This window comes from Metopolophium dirhodum, chromosome 9 (assembly GCF_019925205.1).
Source record: "Metopolophium dirhodum isolate CAU chromosome 9, ASM1992520v1, whole genome shotgun sequence".
Classification (NCBI taxonomy): Eukaryota; Metazoa; Arthropoda; class Insecta; order Hemiptera; family Aphididae; genus Metopolophium; species Metopolophium dirhodum.
The window spans coordinates 30741836-30763956 of NC_083568.1; the positions used below are offsets into that span (position 1 = coordinate 30741836).

Sequence of the window (22121 nt, forward strand, 5' to 3'; positions counted from 1 at the left end):
GTGGACCAAAGGATATTGCCCCCCCCCCCCCCCTAGAAGACGAATCAAATCCGCCACTGTCGTGGACCCAGTATATTATAGAACATAGAGTACTATATTACTCTATGATATAGAATCACACTATCACAGTAACAAATTACATTATCATTGCCCGGCGGCCCGTCAAATTCATTTATATTAAAATTTTTATTTTTAGTTCAATATTATCATAAAAGTATAATAGAACAATATAATATATATTATATTATACTAGCTGGACATGACAATGCGTTGTTATTGCCAGGTTTTTTTGTATTTAAAGTATCTACGGTTATTCGTTTTTGAATCACAACAAAATAATAAAATCGCTACATGAGAAGTCAAGTGAATATCCAATATTGTAAAAATTTAATTTGACTTTCGGTAGACATTTTTTTTTAAGGTAAGGTAAACAAACTTTTGACTTATGAGGAATCTTGTTTTAAATTTCAAATTTACTACCTCAGTTTATTTTTACAAAGGTCACTACACCGGTAAACTACTACCTATGCGTTACGTGACCAAAACCTCAATATATTTTATTCAGATTTGTAATTTGACAAAAACACTGTTGATTAACACATAACTCAGCATGTTCAGTGAGGAACATTATTCTGTTGAAATAAATAAAATTAAAATTATATTTCTTGACACGAAAAAAAAAACACAATATTAACTTAAGTATCAAGTAACTTTATTACATTATATAATTTTGTGTTTATATAAACACATTTTATAATAATATATTTAAATAAACAGTTTTTCAAAATATAGTGTTTAAAGTTGCAAACAACAAAAAATTTTAAATTTAAATTTTTACCATTATAATTTAGAAATTTTTACTGAAAATGACAAAATGTCAATAGAAAACGGTATTTAGATTATGAGTCTTAACATAGTAACTAGTAAGACAAAAATTAATAACATTCAACTATATACTTATGTATTATTTATGTGTTTAGGTAGTTGCAGGTAAGCATAATATAAGACTGTTAATTTATTATTCATTATTATTCTCCTAGACTCGACAGTCTACATGTCAACTTATTGAACTTAAATAAACAATCTTACATATAACTATTCATTATTTGAATAATTATCAATGGAAATAAATCATTCTTTATTCTTTATGTTCAATGTCAATAAAATTGAAATCTTTATCTCGTATTGCTGAAGTTATATTGCGAAATTCAAAACAAATTATTAACCTATCAAACTAATATAATGCATATTCAATATACACATACAATTAATACTAATGATACTGAATTGTTGTATCCAAGCAGATTTATTTAATTCTAAGTACATATTATGATATATATTTATTTGGTCTAATCGTATAGATAAAATCAGAAATTTTTTTTTAAACTTAATTGAGTTTTATATTGTACCAAAGTATTGTGTATTATTTATAATATATTATAATATCAATTGTGTAAATTGCGATATTGTTAGTCTCTCGCATTCAACAACAAAAAACATTTTTATTTCTAACATAATATTTTTATTTATTTATTCGGCCAAAACAATTACAATATAATACATTAATAATAATTGATACGAATACCAACTAAGCTAAAACAGCTGTAACAGATTATTACGTATTTATTATTATTAACTTCGTATATTATAATCCGTTATACCCATGCAAATAACATAAAATCAGATTACTATAACTATAACCATTTTTTAACTCAAAAAAGAAATTCAACCTCTAAAAATTCATTAAAAATTACCAAAAAAATATAATTTGTGGTCTTAAATTAGTCATGCCCATTAAAAAAAAAATTATTGTGCGCATGCGCAAAATTAACTGTCACAAAAATAGTCTAATTATTTGAAAATGTGTATAATAATGTTGATTAGTTTACCAAAACAGCAGAATTGAAATATATGAAGCCAGCACATATTTATTAAGTGTTTCCACTTATCGTGATCATACTATATAATAAATAATAATGTATATAACATTTAAGATTTCGGTGTAACACAGCCATAAAATAAAACAGTATTTATATAAGTTTTTTATATTGTATAATATATTAAACAAGCATATATAGCACAAAACAGTTTAGATACATATTAGTCACTAAACATTATAAAAGTAATAAATACAATTTTAAAAATTTCAGAATCTGTGGAACACCACTGATATAGGCTATTATAGTTTAAGTGTTAAACAGTGTCATAATAATTATTATTTTATATTTAATTTTTAACTATTTATTGTAAATCTATACATATATTAAATATTATAATTATGTATATTTTACACTGTATGTCTGTACCATACTGTATACTTAACACGTTCACTGCGGGTCATATTTTTGTATACTTGTCGTGACACTGAAAAAATCCTAGTATTAAAACAAAATTTCCTAAAAATTGAATAATTAAAATGTCAGTGTACGATTTGCACTTGATTATGAAACAATGCTTATAGAAGACGCTGACAAAAAACCAAAAGTTTAATCGTAATGCTGACCAAATTATAGTCCTTTAAATAACAAGGTACATGACGCCAATTGGCGTCATTCAGCATATGCAAACTATGTAAAATAATGCCTTTTGGCGTCATCCGCAGTGAACGTGTTTAAAATTAAATTGGAATTATATTCCGTTAGGTATATTAGGTTTATTATTATTATTAATATCAATATATTATTAGTTTTAGAAAAATTGACATACAAAGTTCTTTGAACAATTTAAAATTAGAATATTCAAATTGAACCAATTAGTAATTTAGTTATTTGTTGTATTAATCATAATTTAAATATAAAATCTTATTTAATTATATTTAATACAATTATTAGATACAAAATACATTTATTAGGGTTTTACTAATGTTTATTATAAAGCTACTTTCAATATCCAAAAAATAATGAATTCAATTTCCATAACTCATGTCTAACTAAATTTCTGAAGTCTAAACTAGGTATATGTTGCCCACTTTCCAATTCACATCTGGTCTTCGAAGATTTGCACTATTAAAATTGATTACCTACTTCTTCACAGTTGGACAATGGTAATATGGTATAGCCTACAAAATAAAACAAAAATACAATATAGATAATAATATTAAGTTTTAAAAACAATTTAAAAGAAAATACATTACTTTAAAATTAAGAGAAACATGAATAAATTTTAATACTTCAATAAATTACAAAAAAAAAAATGTCTTTAAAGCTCCCTTCCTCCTTTTTGATACAGACTGAGGACCGTCAATGGTGGAGTTAACACTAAGATTTGCAATTGTGGGCATGTTAATGAATAAAATTAACTCAAGATAAGCTAAGTTAAGTGAACACAAGATTGTTCTAAGTCAAAAGTTGATAGTTAATAAATAATAAATTTAACTGGTTACATTCTGAATTTAATATGTTAATTTTAAAACAATTAATTTTTTTTTAATTCAAACACTTTAAATACCTAGTTAATCTCCACTTTTAAAGATATGACTTAGTTACATAAGTACCTAATTTTATGTTAGCTAATAGATTCCATTTTACTGTATGTGTAATTTATAAATTACACCTAACTTATATAACCAACCATTCATTACTTACAATAGGTATTGTATTAGTTTGTTTATCTTTATTTCATATTAGTTTTTATTTTGTATTTTACTATTTTTTTATGATAAAATAGGTACTTAATTAATATACTTATTGCATAAGATACATGTGAAGTTTTCATTTTTCAATTCTTCAGTTATACATTTGTAGCATACCACCTACACACACATTATAAACTCTTCGCTGACATTTATTGCACTTAATCCAAGTAAAATTTACTTTTCTGTTTTGTGTACACATAAGGCATCTTTCACTAATATTATCAGAGTACATTATTATTAAACATTCATGCTTCAATGTATTTCTTAAATCAGTCACATTAACTTCCTTTGAAAAGCTCTGAGTAAACATTGGATTGTATGTACTACAATAATACAACATGGAATTTGGGGTTCCAAAGACCCTTTTGCACCTGGCACCCCCTAGTTGCGCCAATGGTTATTAGTGTTATTACCAGGATTCAGATTTTATAGCACCAAAAATCCTAAAATATGCGCTATAATATGTCCAAAAAAACCATAAAATATGCTCTATAAATATACCCTAAAAACATCAAAAATAGCTACAAATAAAAATAAATACCAATCAAAATGTTAGTCAATTTTTCATAGTATATTGATAAAAAAAACTAAAATCTCCGTTAACGGTTTAAAAAAATTTGTATCTACTGATTAACTTGATACCTTGAATGATGACATCATTTGTACGCAACTATTCAATGTTTTTTTGAGTAAATAAGAATAAAATTCAAGTAATTATTATTTATTAATTAAATAATATTTTATTTATTTTACCTGAGTTACACTGTATGATTAAGTGTTTTGCCAAATTTTCAATTTTGAAGTTCTGGCGGTTATCAGTCAACAATTACTTGAAGGTCGAAAAAGAACGTTCAATATCAACCAATGTAATAGGTGAATACTTAAAAAATACTATATCGTCACTCGTCAATTCTTCAAGATCTCCGTCTAATTTGCTATTTTCCTCTTCACCCGACAATATTTTGGAAATGCGTTTTAATGTTGACAAGCCATTATTATTTTCAAATACAGTTTTAAATTTATTTTTTACAAATTATTGTACCTGCTTCACCCAGTAATGATTTGAACAATTATTCGATATCCTCAATTATTTTTAACACTGTTATTAAAGAAAGGCCTTTTGTTTGTAGTTAATTTATTCCTTCTATGAGAATTGTGAAGTTTGATTTTATATACGCTAGGTAGCTCTCAAGACCTGGTTTAACTTTGTATTTTAGTTTTTTTTTTACTCACTGCATCATCTTCATCGAGCTTTTAAATAACACGGCGAACAGTGTTCAAATTTTCACATTAATAAATGGCAGCGTTAATTCATGATCCCCATCTTGTAATTATGGAATCTATTGGTAAACATATACCTGGAGTCTCTATTTTAAATATTTCGACTCTAGTAGGTGCTTTCTTAAATACTTTTTTACAATTTGCGATTACCTTTGTCAACAGTGCTAAAGTGGTCATGAACCTGTTCGGCAATTCTATGTAAGCCATGTGTTGCACATGTGACATGAATCATTTTTGAACACTTAATGATTTTCAAGCTTTTTTCATATATGGTGCCGCATCTGATAAAAATAATAGTACATTGTCGTGCTGTATTCCATTTGGCCATAGTTTGCTCATAGATTTGTCAAAAACTTTACTAATGGTAGAAAGATTATGTACCACCAGGCCTCCTACAATAAGGCGGTTGGCCTAGGATGGTTATAAAATAATGTCTACCCAAGAGATCTGGTAACTTTCATACAAGGAATTGGACGAAATTAATAACACAAGTATGTTGGTTAAAGCACCGTCGTGCGACAATAAATATAATATAAAATAAACGAACAGAGACTCGGTGCAAATACCGTACAATAATATAAAATAATAAACAAAGCGGGCGCCCAATAAAATATTACAAGTACATAATAAATGATAAATAATAAATAATAAAGAATACGATGAAATCACGCTTTATCACGGCGATAATCCGATGATAATAATTATAATGATAACTGAGAAGTGATACATAGAATAATAATAAGTAGAGTGATAACGTTACGGTTGAAGCAGGAACCAGTGTGACCACTCCAGCAGTTGACAATATTGAAACACCGTTGAAAGCTGGTGTCAGCCAGCAGGTCACTGACCTCCGACAATGTGATAATAATATTTTTTTTTTTTTTTAAATGTCGTTTATTTGTGAAAATTTACAATCTATACTAAAATGGTACAATAAGTAAATTTGAATGAAAGAATAAAATGAGGCAGTGAGAAAAAGACAATGAGTAGGAGTTTCACATTAGAAATTCCTACGTGGGTGGTAATTTAGGGAGAGAAAGTAATAAACACGTTGAGTTTAACGGCGTTGAGAAGATCTCTGGGCCATTCACGTTTGAGGCGTCTGGCTGGGTTGTCTGGAAGAGCGTTGGTGTGAAGTTGAGCGATGAGGGGGTTTGAGTGATGTTCCATATTGGAGTGCAGGCGAAGATAATGTAAATGAATACGAATGATAATAATATTATAGACGCCGATTCGTAACTGCGGCTGATTACTGACCACCGGTGTGCGGATATACCCAAGTCTGAATCTCCTCAGTGGTGGCACCAAAGGCGATGTCGCACGATCCAACAATATTTGAATGCAGAATATTCACTAATGGCACACTTACGACCGACTCGTCGCGAAATGCTAGTGTACGAACGCACACTGCCGTAAAGCGGTGCAACAAAAAAAACACCCACAAGAAGAGCGGTATAAAACACGTGCTTATTAGCACTGTTGCTACATGAAGAGCAACGGCGACAACTTCTCGTATTATGGTCACAATAGACCACAACGCACTGTTGATATTCAATATTATTTGACGGTGGATAAGAGCCGACCGTCACATACCGACATGAGAAGGGGGAACGCTGGTGGACCCCCACGGACTTATCGTGGGCAAAGGTCACAAGTTCCGGGCGCGAGATAATTGAGCCAGTGGATATTATATCTTGAACAGATTAGTTTTTTCTAATTGTTCCAAGTGGAGTAAAAATATGGATCCAGAATGTTCAATCTCCAGAGTACCAATGATAACATTAGCAATAAAGAGTCCTTCAACGTCCGCTGTTTCATCGATACTTGCCCAGATGCGGTTATTAGCTAATTGAGTTCTAATTGTTTTGATAGTTTCATTGTAAATATCATCAACGTACAATTTTCTCAGTGTTGATTCGTCTGTAATATGATTTCTAAAAATTGTCGAAATTTTACATTGGATAACTTGTTTAATGGTATATTTGCAGAAATAAGAGTCTTGCATAGATCGATATTAAAAGTACATTTTTGTGGAATATTTGTAAGTAACTGCTGTTTCTTTTCAATTTTATTTTGCTCTTGTTTAATGGCTTTTAAATGTTTATCCGTTTTTAAATGTTGAGTAACGTTAAACTTTTTGTCACTATTAACCTTGCATTCGCACAATTTGCAAAACAGAATACTTGCGTCAATCAAAAAAACCTCATCGCCAAACTCGGACACAAAATATCTTAGTCTCGAATAGTTCGATCTTTCGGCATTTTACGTTTAATATCAAAACAGAAAAACAAGCAATACACAATCGAGTAATGAAAAAATATGAAACAAAATCATGGAGAACTGACTGACGCTGAAATACATACAACAGTTTATTTATTTATTTATAATATATAAACGCCAAACGGCAATTTTAAATTAACAGATTAAGTTTAAATTTAATAGATATAACAATAATATAATAATACAAATACACACAAAATTAGAACATATGAAAAAACACAACATAATATAAACTAAATGGTAATACCTTAATTTAGTAATATAAATCTATGATAATATAACATATTTATAACAATGATATTATTTAATTACTTATTAAAATTAAAATTAAGATTGTTAAGATTACGAAGCATTCTGTGCAAGGGGTGATTATGTCCGTATAATGTATTGTGAGTTGGAACTTGGAAGAGTGCGTGATTTCTGGAGAAGAAGGAAAGGATACGAAAACATATTTTAGAGAGGAGATCGGGTGCATCTATGGTGCCACCTAGGAGCGAGGTTATAAAGCGCTCATCAGCATCTTGTCGACGAGTTGACAGCATTGGTATACCCAATGAACTACGAATTAAGGAATAGTCATGCGTAGGGTGAGGTATCTTCATTATGTAGGCAATGTAGGAGAGAAATCTATTTTGTACACGCTCGAGTGACAGTTGAAGGTATATTATAGAATATCCTATAATAAGTAGCAAATACTATAAAATCCGAACCCTGGTTATTACTATTTACCTATTAGTTGTTAATCATTATGGTTTTATGGGCTGATTTTGTAATTTTTTTTTTAAAAAAAGTAAAAAACGTAACGTGGTTAAATATAATTTAAGGTAATGCAAATGTAATTTAAACACATACATTGAATGTGACGAGTAAATAACGTAATCTTATTACTTTCCTTGCTAAAATAGTCAAATGTTTAATTTGACCTCTAAACGAGAGCTTCGCGTCATCATGTGAATGATTTGAATGAATTTCAATATGCGCGCAGCGGTTGATTATACCGTATGGTTACTAATATAATAGTGATATCATATTAAAATTTTAACTTAAAATAATCAATAATTTTACATTATATACACCATTGATACCATGAGTAGCATAGGCGCAGATAACGGTGGATTAAGGGCTAAGCTCCCTTAACAATATCAATAACCTGTCTACAAAGTCCAAACATTTCCTACACTGTTATACCCTACACCTATACGACTACACCGTTTCAGTGGTTGCTTTTAAATGGCTTGGTAGGTATAGTGGCATACTGGCATGACTAAAAAATAAGTTTCATATTTTGAAAATGAGTGACGGACTAAACAAAAATAGACTTTAACAATACTGGATGAAACTTTGAGATGTAATTTTTAGTAAATGGATATTATAATAAGCTATTAAATGTTTATTAAAATACAACTTGTAACAGGTGTCAGGTTCTAGGTATGAAGCTTAAATAATAATATCAGTTCAAGTTCGGATATATAATTCGGAGGCAATTTATTAACAAAGATTTTAGGTACAATAAATTATGCATGATGTACTTACAGTATCAGTTAAAGAAGAAATATAAGTATTAAGTAGGTATTTTAGGTACCTATTTTAGATTCTGATTGGAGCGATGATTGTATTGATTTTACAATGATGTGTTTTTAATTATTTTATTTTATTTTTGTGTCATCACATTTTGGTGCAGTAAAAATGCTTAACAGCTTTTCTACTTCAGCGTCGTTTCTGGAATTAAAGAGAATCTAGTTGGTTTAATATAAAAATATTAAAATATATAATAAAATTTATTTAACATAGTTATTTATTATTTATTATGACTCAACTGGCTGAGCTCTTTGGGCACAAATATAATTCTACACACTCAATACAATATATTATAATATAACTATATATCATAATGATATCAGACAATGTAATGTAGTCATAATGTCATACAGATAACTCACTTTTAAATTAATAAATCAATAAAATCCCATAAGGTGCCCACAATAATATTTTTACCTTTAAGTTTTAGTATTCACTTTAATATTAATGTTTTTATAACTTGAATTGCAATAGGTATTTATAAATTATAATGTTTACTTGGTCTGTAGAATTGTCTTAAAGAAAATCAACTTCTCAAAAATGGTCAATACATCGGCACGACTTCCTAGTTCCTCGTAGGTACTATTATTATATTTCAGTTTTGAAAACCATGATATAATACATTGTGTATTTGTGTGAACTAAAAACAGAAACAGTAAATCATCAAGTTACTATCAGCAAAATATTTAAAATTTTAGATACCTCAGACAACTACTTACTTACGTGTGTCGTGTTTGAACTATTCAACTATGAGACGCGAGTTAGACAATAGAGTATAGACATTACAAAATGTCTGTAAACCAAAAAGTCTAAAACTAGCCATTAATCAGTAATAGTTATTATTGACCGCGGACTAAGATATAATGGACTGGGAACGAGCAGCTTATCAGTGGCCTCGAAACTATGTTCAAGAGGCAAATGCGGGGGGTCGCAATCATAATTGAGAGTTTACACCGCCATCATATCATTAAAGGACTATCCAAGGGAAAATTAAAAAAAAATATTATTATGAAATATTGTAGAATGAAAACAATTAGGAATTTTGTTTAAATACATTCCATTAAACTTGAGATGTATTCTTTTGGGCATATATTTCAAGCGAACATTATGGTAGGACTCCAAGCGACCAGTATGTACAAAATGTTTTGCGTGTTGTAAATCTTTTTACAAATATTTAGCCATAATAATTTTTTTTAACGCAAAGTAAGACTCACTATTAGGATGTATCCAAAGCTTTTTTTTTAAGTCTTCATCGTTTAACTTTTCGTGTTCACATTTTTTTGTTTTGCCATTATCTTCCCATTCGTGCACATTACTAATGTGGTTAAGAACTGAAGTGAATTTTTCAACGAGTAATGATCCGTCACCGTTACAAGTTTGAGACGACCACCATAAATGGTTATTTATGCTCGTTTTCCATAAATATGCATCTGGATATTTTTTGTCAAGTCCTTTCAATCTTTTCGACAAACTCTTAGACAAATGCCATACATCAAATTCATGTTCAATTTGAGGATATTTTGTACGTAAAAAATATCGAATACCTCTATGTCGATCCGTTAGAAATAGTTCTATATTACAATTTTCTTCTTCAATTAATTTATCGATTAACGATTCGCAAGCTTTTCGTTCCAAATCCCCAGAACCCATACCTTTTTGGACTAAATTAAAATCAATTATTTTACTGCTATGTAAGTCCATTACTGAGTAAGTGCAATGTTTTGCGCAGAAACCCGGGGAATCAAATTGCCCATCTCCGGCCAACCAAATATTTTTTTCAGAATTTTTAATTTCATTTAAATTGTCTTTTCGGTGTTCACGCCACATATCATTAATAACTGGGCCTGTATGTAATTTAGTAATAAAGTCGTATGTTGTACGTGAAAAAAAAGCTAGATTTATTGATCGATAAAAAACTGACATTTGAGCGAATAAAATTCCCGAAAGCGTTAAAGCAGATCCAATTACAATATTCCCTTCTGGGCGTTTTCCAGTCTTTTTTTGAGAAGTCCATTGAACAGTATGGCCCTCTTCGCAAACTGTAGTAACAGACAAAAATGTTCCTTGGATATAATGTTTCATAGATATATTTCTTGTTGAACATTCTTGACAGTGTTTAAACAAACATAAAATATTTTCCCAAAAAATTATAAAACAAGCATCGTCGTCAATGTTTGGTTTTGAAATTAAATCATTATCGTCAACACATGTTTTTTATCTTTAATAGTATAATATTTATTATTTCAATAGGATGTTAGACTCATGTTGTAGGAATATATCTAAGGTTTTGTAATATGAAAACGGCTTTTCATTATGAGTATTATATGTTAATATACAAATAAATGAATAAAGACGCGTCGAGGAAATGCGTGTATTGAAATAGGCGGGCGGCCGACCGATGGAACCTGTGACGTCACGCGTCATTTTAAAACGACGATAACGATTAAACGGAGTGACGGATAATATTTTTAACGGCACCCAATTTTTAATTATACCAAATACTAAATATTTAGCTTTAATCTATTTTTTCCTTGGATGGTCCTTTAATGTATGCTTCTATGCTAGTATGATATAAATTAAGATCATTGACAAGTTTGTTCAAGTAAAGGCTAGGAAAGTTAATTTTTAATTACATTATATAATATAATACTTAATATTTTAATGTCATTGTTTTTATAAATTAATACATTTTTAAGCAGTAAAATAATACAGGTACGTTTACATGCATTTATTTTACCTCAAAGAATCACTGTTTAATTTTTACATTAAAGAGGGTCTCCAACTTTTATAGGTCCCAGGGCCACAAAGTTTCATGCTACGCCACTGTGTAAAACAAACAATAACAATAATAAATAGTATTATCTAAAATTCAAACCGTCCAAAATGGATGATTGTCACTTGTCAGTAACATCTTAAAAAAAATAAAGTTTGTTAATTTTATAGTAAAAAGTTAGATAATTTTAGACTTCAACCTGAGGCCCCTATTACAACATTGGTCTTGAGGCCCTGGTGCAATGGACTTGAAAAGCAATGTTTTAGAAAATCCAAAAATCTTATGTGATTTAAGAAAGTAATTAACAATCATACATTTTTTTATGATATTATATGATTTTTATGTAAATTTAATGTATTTTTCAATATAATTTTAACATATTTATACATTAATGTTGATATATTTTCATTCTTTTTATCGGGACTTTCTTTTCCAAGCGTGGGACTTTTTTTACCGGGACTTCTTTTTCCGCGATTCCATAATACAGGGTACCTACTATACTAGTTTACATTATACAATTAGGTATTAGCCTAGTAGCCTGCCCATAAACACAAACGACTATAAGTAAACTAAAGTCCTAGGTAGTTAGAAATGTAAAATTTTACGGTGCCTATGTTAACCTAAACACTGCTTTGGAAAGTGGGCAGCCAAAGGGCCGGTCCTATTACATAAATGTATAAGCACAACCGGTAGAATATGCAAGTAATTATTTGAATGTTACTTACAAGAACTATAAATCTGGAATAAACATTCGATTATTCGAATGAACTTATAGATAATGTCCTTCATCAGACAATGTGAGATAAAGAAACACCGCTTCATGTGAATTGAAAAAGTATCTTAATATATAACTTAATATATATAATAGAATATATAACGCCTTTTATTTTATTATTATTATGGATACAGCTCATCTACTGCAACCAGTCAGCACACCGCCCATTAAATTACGATTAAGGTGTCAAGTAGGTAAAAAAGGTTAAGAAAGGGAAAAACCAAAAACGTTATGAATGATCAGTCGGTAACAGTACGGGTTTCACTACGGGTCTGACAAAAGTACCACCTTTCGTTAGAATCCAAGCGACTCTAACCACCCCATCCTTACTAGGCATCACCTCAAGGATGCGACACAAACGCCAGAGTATTGGCGGTGCAGCGTTATCTTTTATGAACACCATGTGTCCTACTTTTACATTTTCTTGGCTCGACAACCAGTGACTCTTAGCTTGCAAAGTGTTCAAATATTTTGACGAGCATCTTTGCCAAAATGTTTGAAACGTTTGTTGAAGGAGCTTCCAACGTTGCTGTAGGTTCACTGGTTTCACATTGAGTTCCTCTTCTGGAACTGACATCAATGGTTTACCAATTAAAAAATGACCTGGGGTCAAACAGTCCAAGTCCTTTGGATCTGGAGTAACAGGAGTTAACAGGAGGCCTGAAGTTCAGCACAGCTTCAACCCGACATAGAATTGTAGATAACTCTTCCAATGTCCAAGTCTGTGCCCCCAATAACCTTATCAGCAATGATTTGGTAGACTTAAACACAGTCTTCCAAAGTCCTCCAAAGTGGGGTGCACTAGGAGGGTTCAAGTTCTGTAAACGCCGGTACTGATCCTACGAATTGTGCGGTTGTCGGCAACGACTTGCGTTAAGTGTTGAAGGCTGGAGCGGGGACAGGTTAATCAATTTGTACAGTATAGTTAAAAGTTTAGGGTCGGAAACACGTATATTGGCAATAAATAAATAATTTAATTAACGGGCGCCCAAAATAGTAATATCAACTTAACACTAAATACCACAGCTGGTGAACAATAATAATAATATATATATAGCCCACTGACACGTGGAGCCAAAACAAATGATAGACCTGACTAAGATTAGCGGCTACGTGGTTCGGCGACTGCGGCGATCCGTGGTGCCGACCAATATCTTCCCTCGCCGGAACGGCGACGGCGGACAAATCTTCGGCTCGTCGCTCGACGATGATGACCCGTAGTTCCACACGAGTAGCGCGAACGCGAAAATTAGACGCGAGCGGAAGCTCGTTGTGATCTCCACGTCGGACGTCAATCACGACGGACCCGACGGATAAACAGGCGTGGTCACACGCGAATTTTTATTTTTTTTAAGAACGATAACGCGGCTGTTGCGCTACGTTCAGCCGATGGACAAAGACAAAAAAACCACAAAGTACGCGACGGCCCGCGGCCGATGGCCAGCTCGCCGGCTGTTGACGGCGGTGCGCTAACTCCGGAGGGGGAACGCGTTGCGCGGAGCTTCGACATCTCGCGCGACTTGGAGCGTCCATGATTTTGGCGGCGACCCCGTTCCGAGTTCGAACAAGTTCCATTGACAGATAAGACGACTGGAACATTGATCCCTATTCGAGGGCGAGTTGATCGACTCTTTCAGCTTGAGCGCAACTCCAACAAAAATTCGGGCGGCTCCGAAGTAAAAGGGCCCTAGTGCAATAGCCAATTATGACAACGTTTACACACACTACAAGACAATTTGCATTTAAATGATATGTGGCCACTTTCAAAGCATACCAAGCATAGTCTGTGAGAGAACACAATTTGGTATCGATCATCTACCGATGCTCCCAGAAATGTTGCACAATCTTGCAATGCATGAGCTCCCCCCAGAACTAATACTTTTTGGAAGAAGTATACTTGGGTTTCTGGGCTTTTAATGATGACACCAACGCTGCTTGGCTGATTGAAGGACGATTGTAATGTTTCACTAGACCTGAATTAGCTTTCTTCCTGCTACCGCAAAACGATTTCACTGGGCTTGAAGTACCACCAGCATTTTTCAGCACTCTAACCCTATTCTTTACAAACTCCAGCACACTGTCAACCGAAGTTCTTTCAAACTCTGAAAAATTTCTTGATTCGAACAAGCGACGCGTATGATTGGGAAGGGATTTTGAAGCGATGGTAAACAGTAAGAATGAACACAGATCTGGCAAGTGCTAAGATTCCAATATTGCTATCCCTTCATCAAATACACTCAAAAACTTTTAAGATCCACAAATAATTCCGAAGTAGATACGATAGCAACCAAAAAGCCCTCAATAATTGAAGAGGCCAGTTTTCTTGGCTAAACGTAGGCTTTCGCTAATGTGTTCCAAGCTAACTGAAAATTGTCTTTTGCTACTGGAATCCCTTTCCGTACATCACTCGAATCAGCTTGAAGGCACCCAAGTAGTTAGTAAAGTCTGGTATTATCTGACTTAATATCCTTGTTGCGAATTACTAGTTCAACAAAACAGTCACGGTTCTGGAAACAAGTCTGGCCACAAACGGACATCACCGTCAAATTTTTGGAAGTTGCATCGATTCTTGGGAATGAAAAGAGGCATCTGAAGACGAATAATCACTCACACAAGATGAAGACTGTGTGCCCATAACTGTAACGGTCTTTGGAAGCATGGCTGTGTTGCTAATCTGTGTTTCGTCCCAACCGACGTCGATATATACATCAACGCAGAAATTAAATACGTGATGTACTAGGTATGATGAATGTTTATTAACGTAGTACAAAATTACAATGTTATAATATATGGTGTAAAAGAGTGGTGTTACGACCTGACTCTGAATGTCCCTAACCGTCTGAAGAGCTCTTGTCCTGGGCTTCTATATATATGATTGTGTCCTTTGGAGGTGGGTGGTTGTAGTAGTGGATAAGCTCGGGCATGAGACAGAGTTCGGGTCTCGTATTTGGTATACTGGTCGACTCGTATCCTGCGTATGGGCGTTGGCTTTCCAGGAAAGATACGTATGTGACGGCACCTTCTATAGTTTAATTGTTTTCTCTACGCTTTTGCAATGACCTCCGCATGTTTATACTATACTAATTGCCTTATTAGTTATAGTGTCAAACATTATTAGAAACGTCCGGCGCGCTGTACATAGTTAATATATGATGTGGTATCACCCGTATTAGACAATACGCGGTAAACCAACTATCGCCTTACCCTCGTATTCTCTAGTTAATGACACTCTCTAAAGTTAATTAGAATGGCACTGTTAACTTGTTGAGGTACGATTGTAGGCGCTTGTCAATTCTTAGTTCGTTCTTATCTAGTTGGACTGACTCAAAGATTACATATACCTTGGCACTATTCAGTTTAATAAAACTTCATTGACACATAGTACGTATATCCCGGCGCTGTTCCTAACTCGGGTTTTCAGGTCGGAAACACTTTTATTGTATTAAAACAAACATAAATAAAACACTTAGCAAATTCAGATCGCCTAGCCCGTACTACGATCGGCGTTTCATACGCACGTCGTAGTTACGTCCTCGCCGAATCACTCAGCGACAACAGGGGGCCGTGCCTGCGCGTACGGCGGTGTTATATAGAAAATATTATTGTCGCCTCAGCACATATTGCTTCGCTGACCTGACCTATGTCAATAATTTACAATTTGAAATATTCCCACCTATATTACATATATATTAAATAATATTATTTTGACGACTGTCTGCAATATACGACAATGACTACTTAATACGTGCAGGGTACGTAACATCTGTGCAACCGCCTGTAATTATTGCAAAATCACTAATCTGTGTAACTGGTCGAAAATTTTGGATATCTTGGAGGTTTCCCGTTCATAATCGTTGACGATTGTTATGATCCTACCACTGAGGCGTAGACAGCAGCATTAGCTTCTGGTGAAAATTGATCTATTTCGTCCAGTTCAATCATAACGTCCAATAACGCATCCAGTGGCATGGTGAACAGTAATTTCAGAAGAAATTGCCTTCGATTTTTTTTTTAAATAGAGAGGTGGGCGGTAGCTTGGGCCCACTAGTAAATGTAATATGATATACTAAATAGGTAGTCAGTAATGATCCGAAATCTGATCTGAAATATAATTAGTTATATTAAATTAATAAATTATTATGCATTAATACTTGGGATATTTGTAACTTGCCTCTGGAATATTTTCAGTTCACCACGCCACTAAACGTATCACTTTCCACTGAATATTGTGACCTACAATTATTCAGGCCATAGTAACTTGATTCATCAACGTTAGATCAAATGATCGTGCTCGAACAATATTATCAGAACACTCGTGGCGTCAAAACCAAATTCGATTTATTTATTCAAAACAAGCAGACCGAGAAACAGCTTTCCAGTCTGAATGTTTCAACCAGTATTGTGAAACCAATGGTATAGAACCCCATGTCGATCTCAGAATGATGCCAAAAGAATGCGTGTAGTACGTAGAGAACAACATTGATAACCACTGTGTGACGGGGAGTATAAGACCATTCCCTCGGGGGGTTTTTACACCTTTAGCCATTTGTCGCGAGGGCGGCTACTTCACGCCTTCACGACGTGGTCACATCCCTCCGACGGGTTTCGTCAGGGCGCCCAGGCGCCAGGCTAGCGGTCCCCCGCCGGCTGCTCTCGTTCGAGATAGATCGGTGGGTTTCGTATAACCGCGTCAGCGAGCGCTGGATTCGACCCAGTCAAATTCCTCCCCTTCTACTAAGGCGCTACTCCCGACAGCCCCCGCGAGGTTAGAGAACAACAGTCAAATAATGATGATGTTGTTAACGACAGAGGTTCATTGTCGAGAAAAGATTATTCTGCTATGAACTATGAGTTAATGGTGGATTACAAAAACGACCCATCAGTTTTTATAGAAAATCTTACAATTGTTTGCCAGTTTTGTTCTGCTCTGAGATGGAAAGACAAATGCAAAAACCTTATTTTGCTTTAATGGCAAAGTAAAATTAGATGATATAGAAATACCACCAGAACCATTGAATTCCCTTCTTAATGAAAGTCACACACGATATTCGTTATTACGACAATGCTTTCCAAATGACTTCATTCAGAAGCAAGCTGATAGTTCATAAAGGGTTTATGTCTACCTTTAAAGTACAGGGTCAGGTTTACCACATTGCCGGCAGTCTTTTTCCATATCGTCCTGATCACCATACATTTTTGCAGATTTATTTTATTTCCGATCCTCATACACAAGGATTTACACGATGTAACATAAATTCAAGAGAGATCCTCGAAAGCGTATTAATGAGATACCTACAAGACATGTTAAATACTCATAATAAACATGTAAAATCTTTTAAAACAGCCATTGAAAGCGTTCCTTCTAATGTACAGACTATAAATTGGCAACTCCTCTAACAAAGTTCCGAATGGTGAACATCATGGTCGTTACAATGCTCAGTCTACGAGCGAAGTAGCCGTTATAATTACAGGACAACAATTCGATAAAAGAGATATTGTACTGCGATGTCGCGTCGTGGTGACAATCTTCATATAATTTCTGAATAGCGCCGATCCTACGACAGTCTTCAATATCCATTAATGTTCCCCTACGGTGAAGATGAATACTCGATAGATATCCCTCAAGTCAATCCTGTTACTACAGTTCCTACACAAAAAAAAGTTGCATGTATGAACTATTATTGCTATCGCTTAATGGAACGCCTGTTCTGATTCAAATCATTTACTTAGATATGTCATGTTATTTAACCAATATATAGTTGATCCGTATGCCAAAATCGAATCTGAGCGTTTGGCGTTTATAAGACACAATCAAAAGACATTACGAGCTGAGAGTTATATTCTACAGGACGCATTGCGCTCAAATGAAGAAAGCGATAACATTGGACAATTAGTTATGTTGCCATCAAGTTTTAGGGGGGGGGGGGGGGGGGGGCCGAGGTATCTTCACGAAAAAACACAGGATGCAATAACTTACGTCAAAAATTATGGTAAAACAGATTTATTCATCACGATGACAAGTAATCCACACTGGCCCGAGATCATAAATAATATCCATACTAATTCAAAACCTCAAGACAGATACGACATAGTAAATCGAGTTTTTCATTTAAAGGTGCAAAAGCTGTTAACTCTCATTAATAAACATCATTTATTTGGCCCTCCACGGTGTTATATGTATACGGTTGAATGGCAAAAGCGTTGGTTACCTCATATACACCTTCTTCTTTGGCTTACAAACAAAATCAAACCAGACCAAATTGACAGTGTGTATTTTTCAGAAAGTTGTGTAAGTGATGTTGTTAATAATCCGCGAGATACGACACTAACAGCGTTTTTTAAATTATGCGCAGAAGATGAATTTACTAAAACTTATGATAAAAATTCCAAGTTACTATACATGGAATCAGGTTGGTAAAAAGTTTAATCGGCGTAAACAAGGAACTGTGGTGGAAGGGCACCCTGGCGTCAAAAAAACGGATACTCTGGACAGGGTATATACAATCCATACTAACAATACCGAGTGTTTTCACTTGAGGATGCTACTCCATATAGTTAAAGGTCCAACTTCTTTTCAAAGTCTTCGCACGGTGCAAAATGTAATTTATGATACTTTTCAAAGTGCATGCAAAGCGTTGGGTTTATTGGATGACGAGTCTCATTGGGAAAACACGCTATCAGAAGCTTCTATATGTTGTACACCTAAATCACTGCGATGTTTATTTGCTATCGTGCTAACGTTTTGTCAAATTACTGATCCTTTGATGCTTTGGCAAAATTATCGCGAAAGTTTGGCCGACGATATAATGCATTGGAAACGACAGGAACTGTCATCAAATGATATTATTTTTGACCAAAGTATATTTGATGAAGCTTTATTTGAATTAAACAAAGAAGTGGAAGTTTTATTGGGGAAAATCTATAGTACATTTTGGTTTTCCTTTACCGATAAACATAAATAAGACAACAATTAATATTGAAAAGTGAAAATCAATTAAACCGTGAACAAAGAATTGTATATGATTCAATGATGTCGTATATTAACAATAATGAAGGCAAAGGAATTTCTTAACTCTTTAACGCCTTCTGAAGTCCCACCATATACACTGATTTTAAAAATGGGGGGCACCTGTTATTTTTAATGAGAAATTTGAGCCCACCCACACTTTGCAACGGTACAAGAATACAAATCAAAAAATCAAGAAATTCATTGCTCGAGTGCATAATCTTAACGGGCTGTGGTTATGGATAAACTGTTTTAATACCAAGAATACAAATTATACCCTCAGATTTACCTTTTAAGTTTAAACGTATTCAATTTCTCGTTAAATTAGCATTTGCAATGACTATAAATAAAGCTGTAATTGACCTAAGCGTTCAATGTTTTTTCTCACGGTCAACTATACGTCACCCTTTCACGTGTAACATCCAAATTTAATTTGTATATTTTTGCCCCGGATCCAGTCGTTTATAAAGAAATTTTTTAAATCTTTGAATTATCAAAATACTGGCATAATTCATATCCTTTGTCCCCATCCATAGCTATACATACAAAATTTACACACAGCTACTACAATTTTAGCATTAGATTAAATATATTAAACAAAAAAAATTTGCAATAAGCATCAATTTTTCGATTGACACAAGAGATATAATTTTCTTATAACATTATGAAGAATCCGCGGTGGCGACGCTAAAATGATATGGCTTCATTAGCACGGAGACGTGACTAAAAGTGGTCTAAAATGTCGTGGTTATAATTTACAGGACTTTCAATATTTGTGTTAGAATATTATATTTTTGGTACATCAATACCAACATATATAAAAAAAACAAGTCCAACACTGGATTTCCAATTTTCAAATTCTAATTTGCCTACATACAAATTTGTCACATACTTCTCCATCAAGCAATATATTTTAAATACCTAGTAGGTAGTAATAATAACAAATATAATTAAAAGTGTACATTTGTTACAAATTATCCTAAAAGCATTTTTCTTTTTATGATTATAACATATTGAATAAAGTGTATTTCGATAAATTAGCCAAACATATAAAAAGAAACCAGTAAGATAGTACCTAGACAGTGGAAAAATAAATTGTCTAATCAGCTCGCTACGTAAACAGGTTTATTTGAAAATTCATTAAAAAAAAGTACAAGTGTTATTGAATTGGTTCCACCAATACCATACATTGTATTTTGTTTTTGTAAGACTATAATTATGGACTAGTACCTTTAGGATAGAACTTACCTTAAGTATAATATAGTACATCAATATTGTATAAATTGTAACAAAACTATTTTTGTTCAAAACTATTGAAATTGTAACAAAAACTATTTTTGTTCAAATATCAATTAAGGAAAAACAGAAATTTTAACGCAAAACAAGTGTTTAACTAAATCAACTTTATATTTTCATTTAAACTAAAAACAAAGTAATTTATACAAGACACACAAAAATGTAAACTTTAGTATATTTTATACATGATAATACTTCCAAAAGTACTAAATAAAAGATAATGATAAAAATTTACATAAGCCAAAACAACAATTTACAAAAATTCATAATTAAAAGTAGTTATAATTCTGAATATACTTTTTTCGTATTAAAACATAAAATGATTAGTTTTATACACAAACAAAAATACGGGTACACCAGAATTAGTTTTTTTACCAGAAACTGTATTGAGGTGGATTTGCAAGCCTAAAAATGGATAAACAGTTTAGATTTAAAAATGATGAGTGACAATTGATGCAGTTAAATTTACAGTTATAACTTATGTGTAAGAAAAAAATAATTACAATAAATTAATAATATTCTTATGTAGGAACACAAGTAATAATATACTCCATTCAGAATACGAGCATACCACTCCGGCAACAAAAACTGGCCAAGTTCAAGCACCCCCCCCCCCCCCCAAGAAGTACACCAACAAAGACAAAGGCGAGAGACGATGAGCGACGGTCATTTTCGACGGTTAATGTATCCAAATACAGAGGGTGCCTAGTAGGTGCTTGGGAAGTCGGGGGGTTTCAGCGTGAAAACCGTTGACCTAGTAGCCTGAATAGAGTAACAATTATATTATTTCACAGGAGTTCAAATTGATTGTCACAACATAAGTACCGCGACCCGCCGAACAAATGTTGTTTACTGTTGCCTTTCGATGGTATGTGTCATCCTATGCTTTTTGAAAGTTACATTCAGAGAAAACGTTTGTTTACATATATCACATTTAAAGTGCTTTTTTTGTGTATGTATCCTTTTATGCACTGTTAAATTCGATGACTGATAAAACGCTTTTTCACAGATATCACATTTATGGAGCTTTTCTCCAGTGTGAGTCTTGGTATGCCGTTTTAAACTTGGTAATAAAGAATACTTTCTATCACAAATATCACATTGGTAAGGTTTTACTATAGTATGTATTCTTGTATGTTTTTTTAAAGATGCATTTTGAGAAAAGGTTTTTTTACAAATATCACATTTATATGGATTTTCACTATTATGTGACTTGATATGATTTTTTAAAACGTCTTTATAAGAAAACGCTTTTTTTACATACATCACATGTATAGGGCTTTTCTCCCGTATGTATTCTTGTGTGCAGTTTTAAACGTTCAGCAGAAGAATACTGCTTATTACAAATATTGCACTTATATGAATTTTGATCAGTATGTGTTCTTCTATGATTTCTTAAATATTTATCTAGAGAAAAAACTTTATCACAGATATCGCATTTATAAGTCTTTTCTGCAGTATGTATCATTTTATGCTGGGATAAATGTGACTGATCAGG

General features: G+C 33.0%; 1 protein-coding gene across 1 annotated transcript; it reads right to left on the reverse strand.

Moving 5' to 3' along the window:
* Positions 1-9937: 9937 nt before the first annotated feature.
* On the reverse strand, positions 9938-10855 carry LOC132953065 (uncharacterized). Its single transcript, XM_061025612.1, has one exon. It carries the CDS (start codon positions 10853-10855, stop codon positions 9938-9940), a length of 918 nt encoding a protein of 305 aa, XP_060881595.1.
* Between the last annotated feature and the right edge of the window lie 11266 nt (positions 10856-22121).

What these genes read in the sequence shown, in the direction of transcription:
- LOC132953065 (XM_061025612.1), bottom strand. Translation starts at nt 10,855, where the DNA reads ATGAAACATTATATCCAAGGAACATTTTTGTCTGTTACTACAGTTTGC.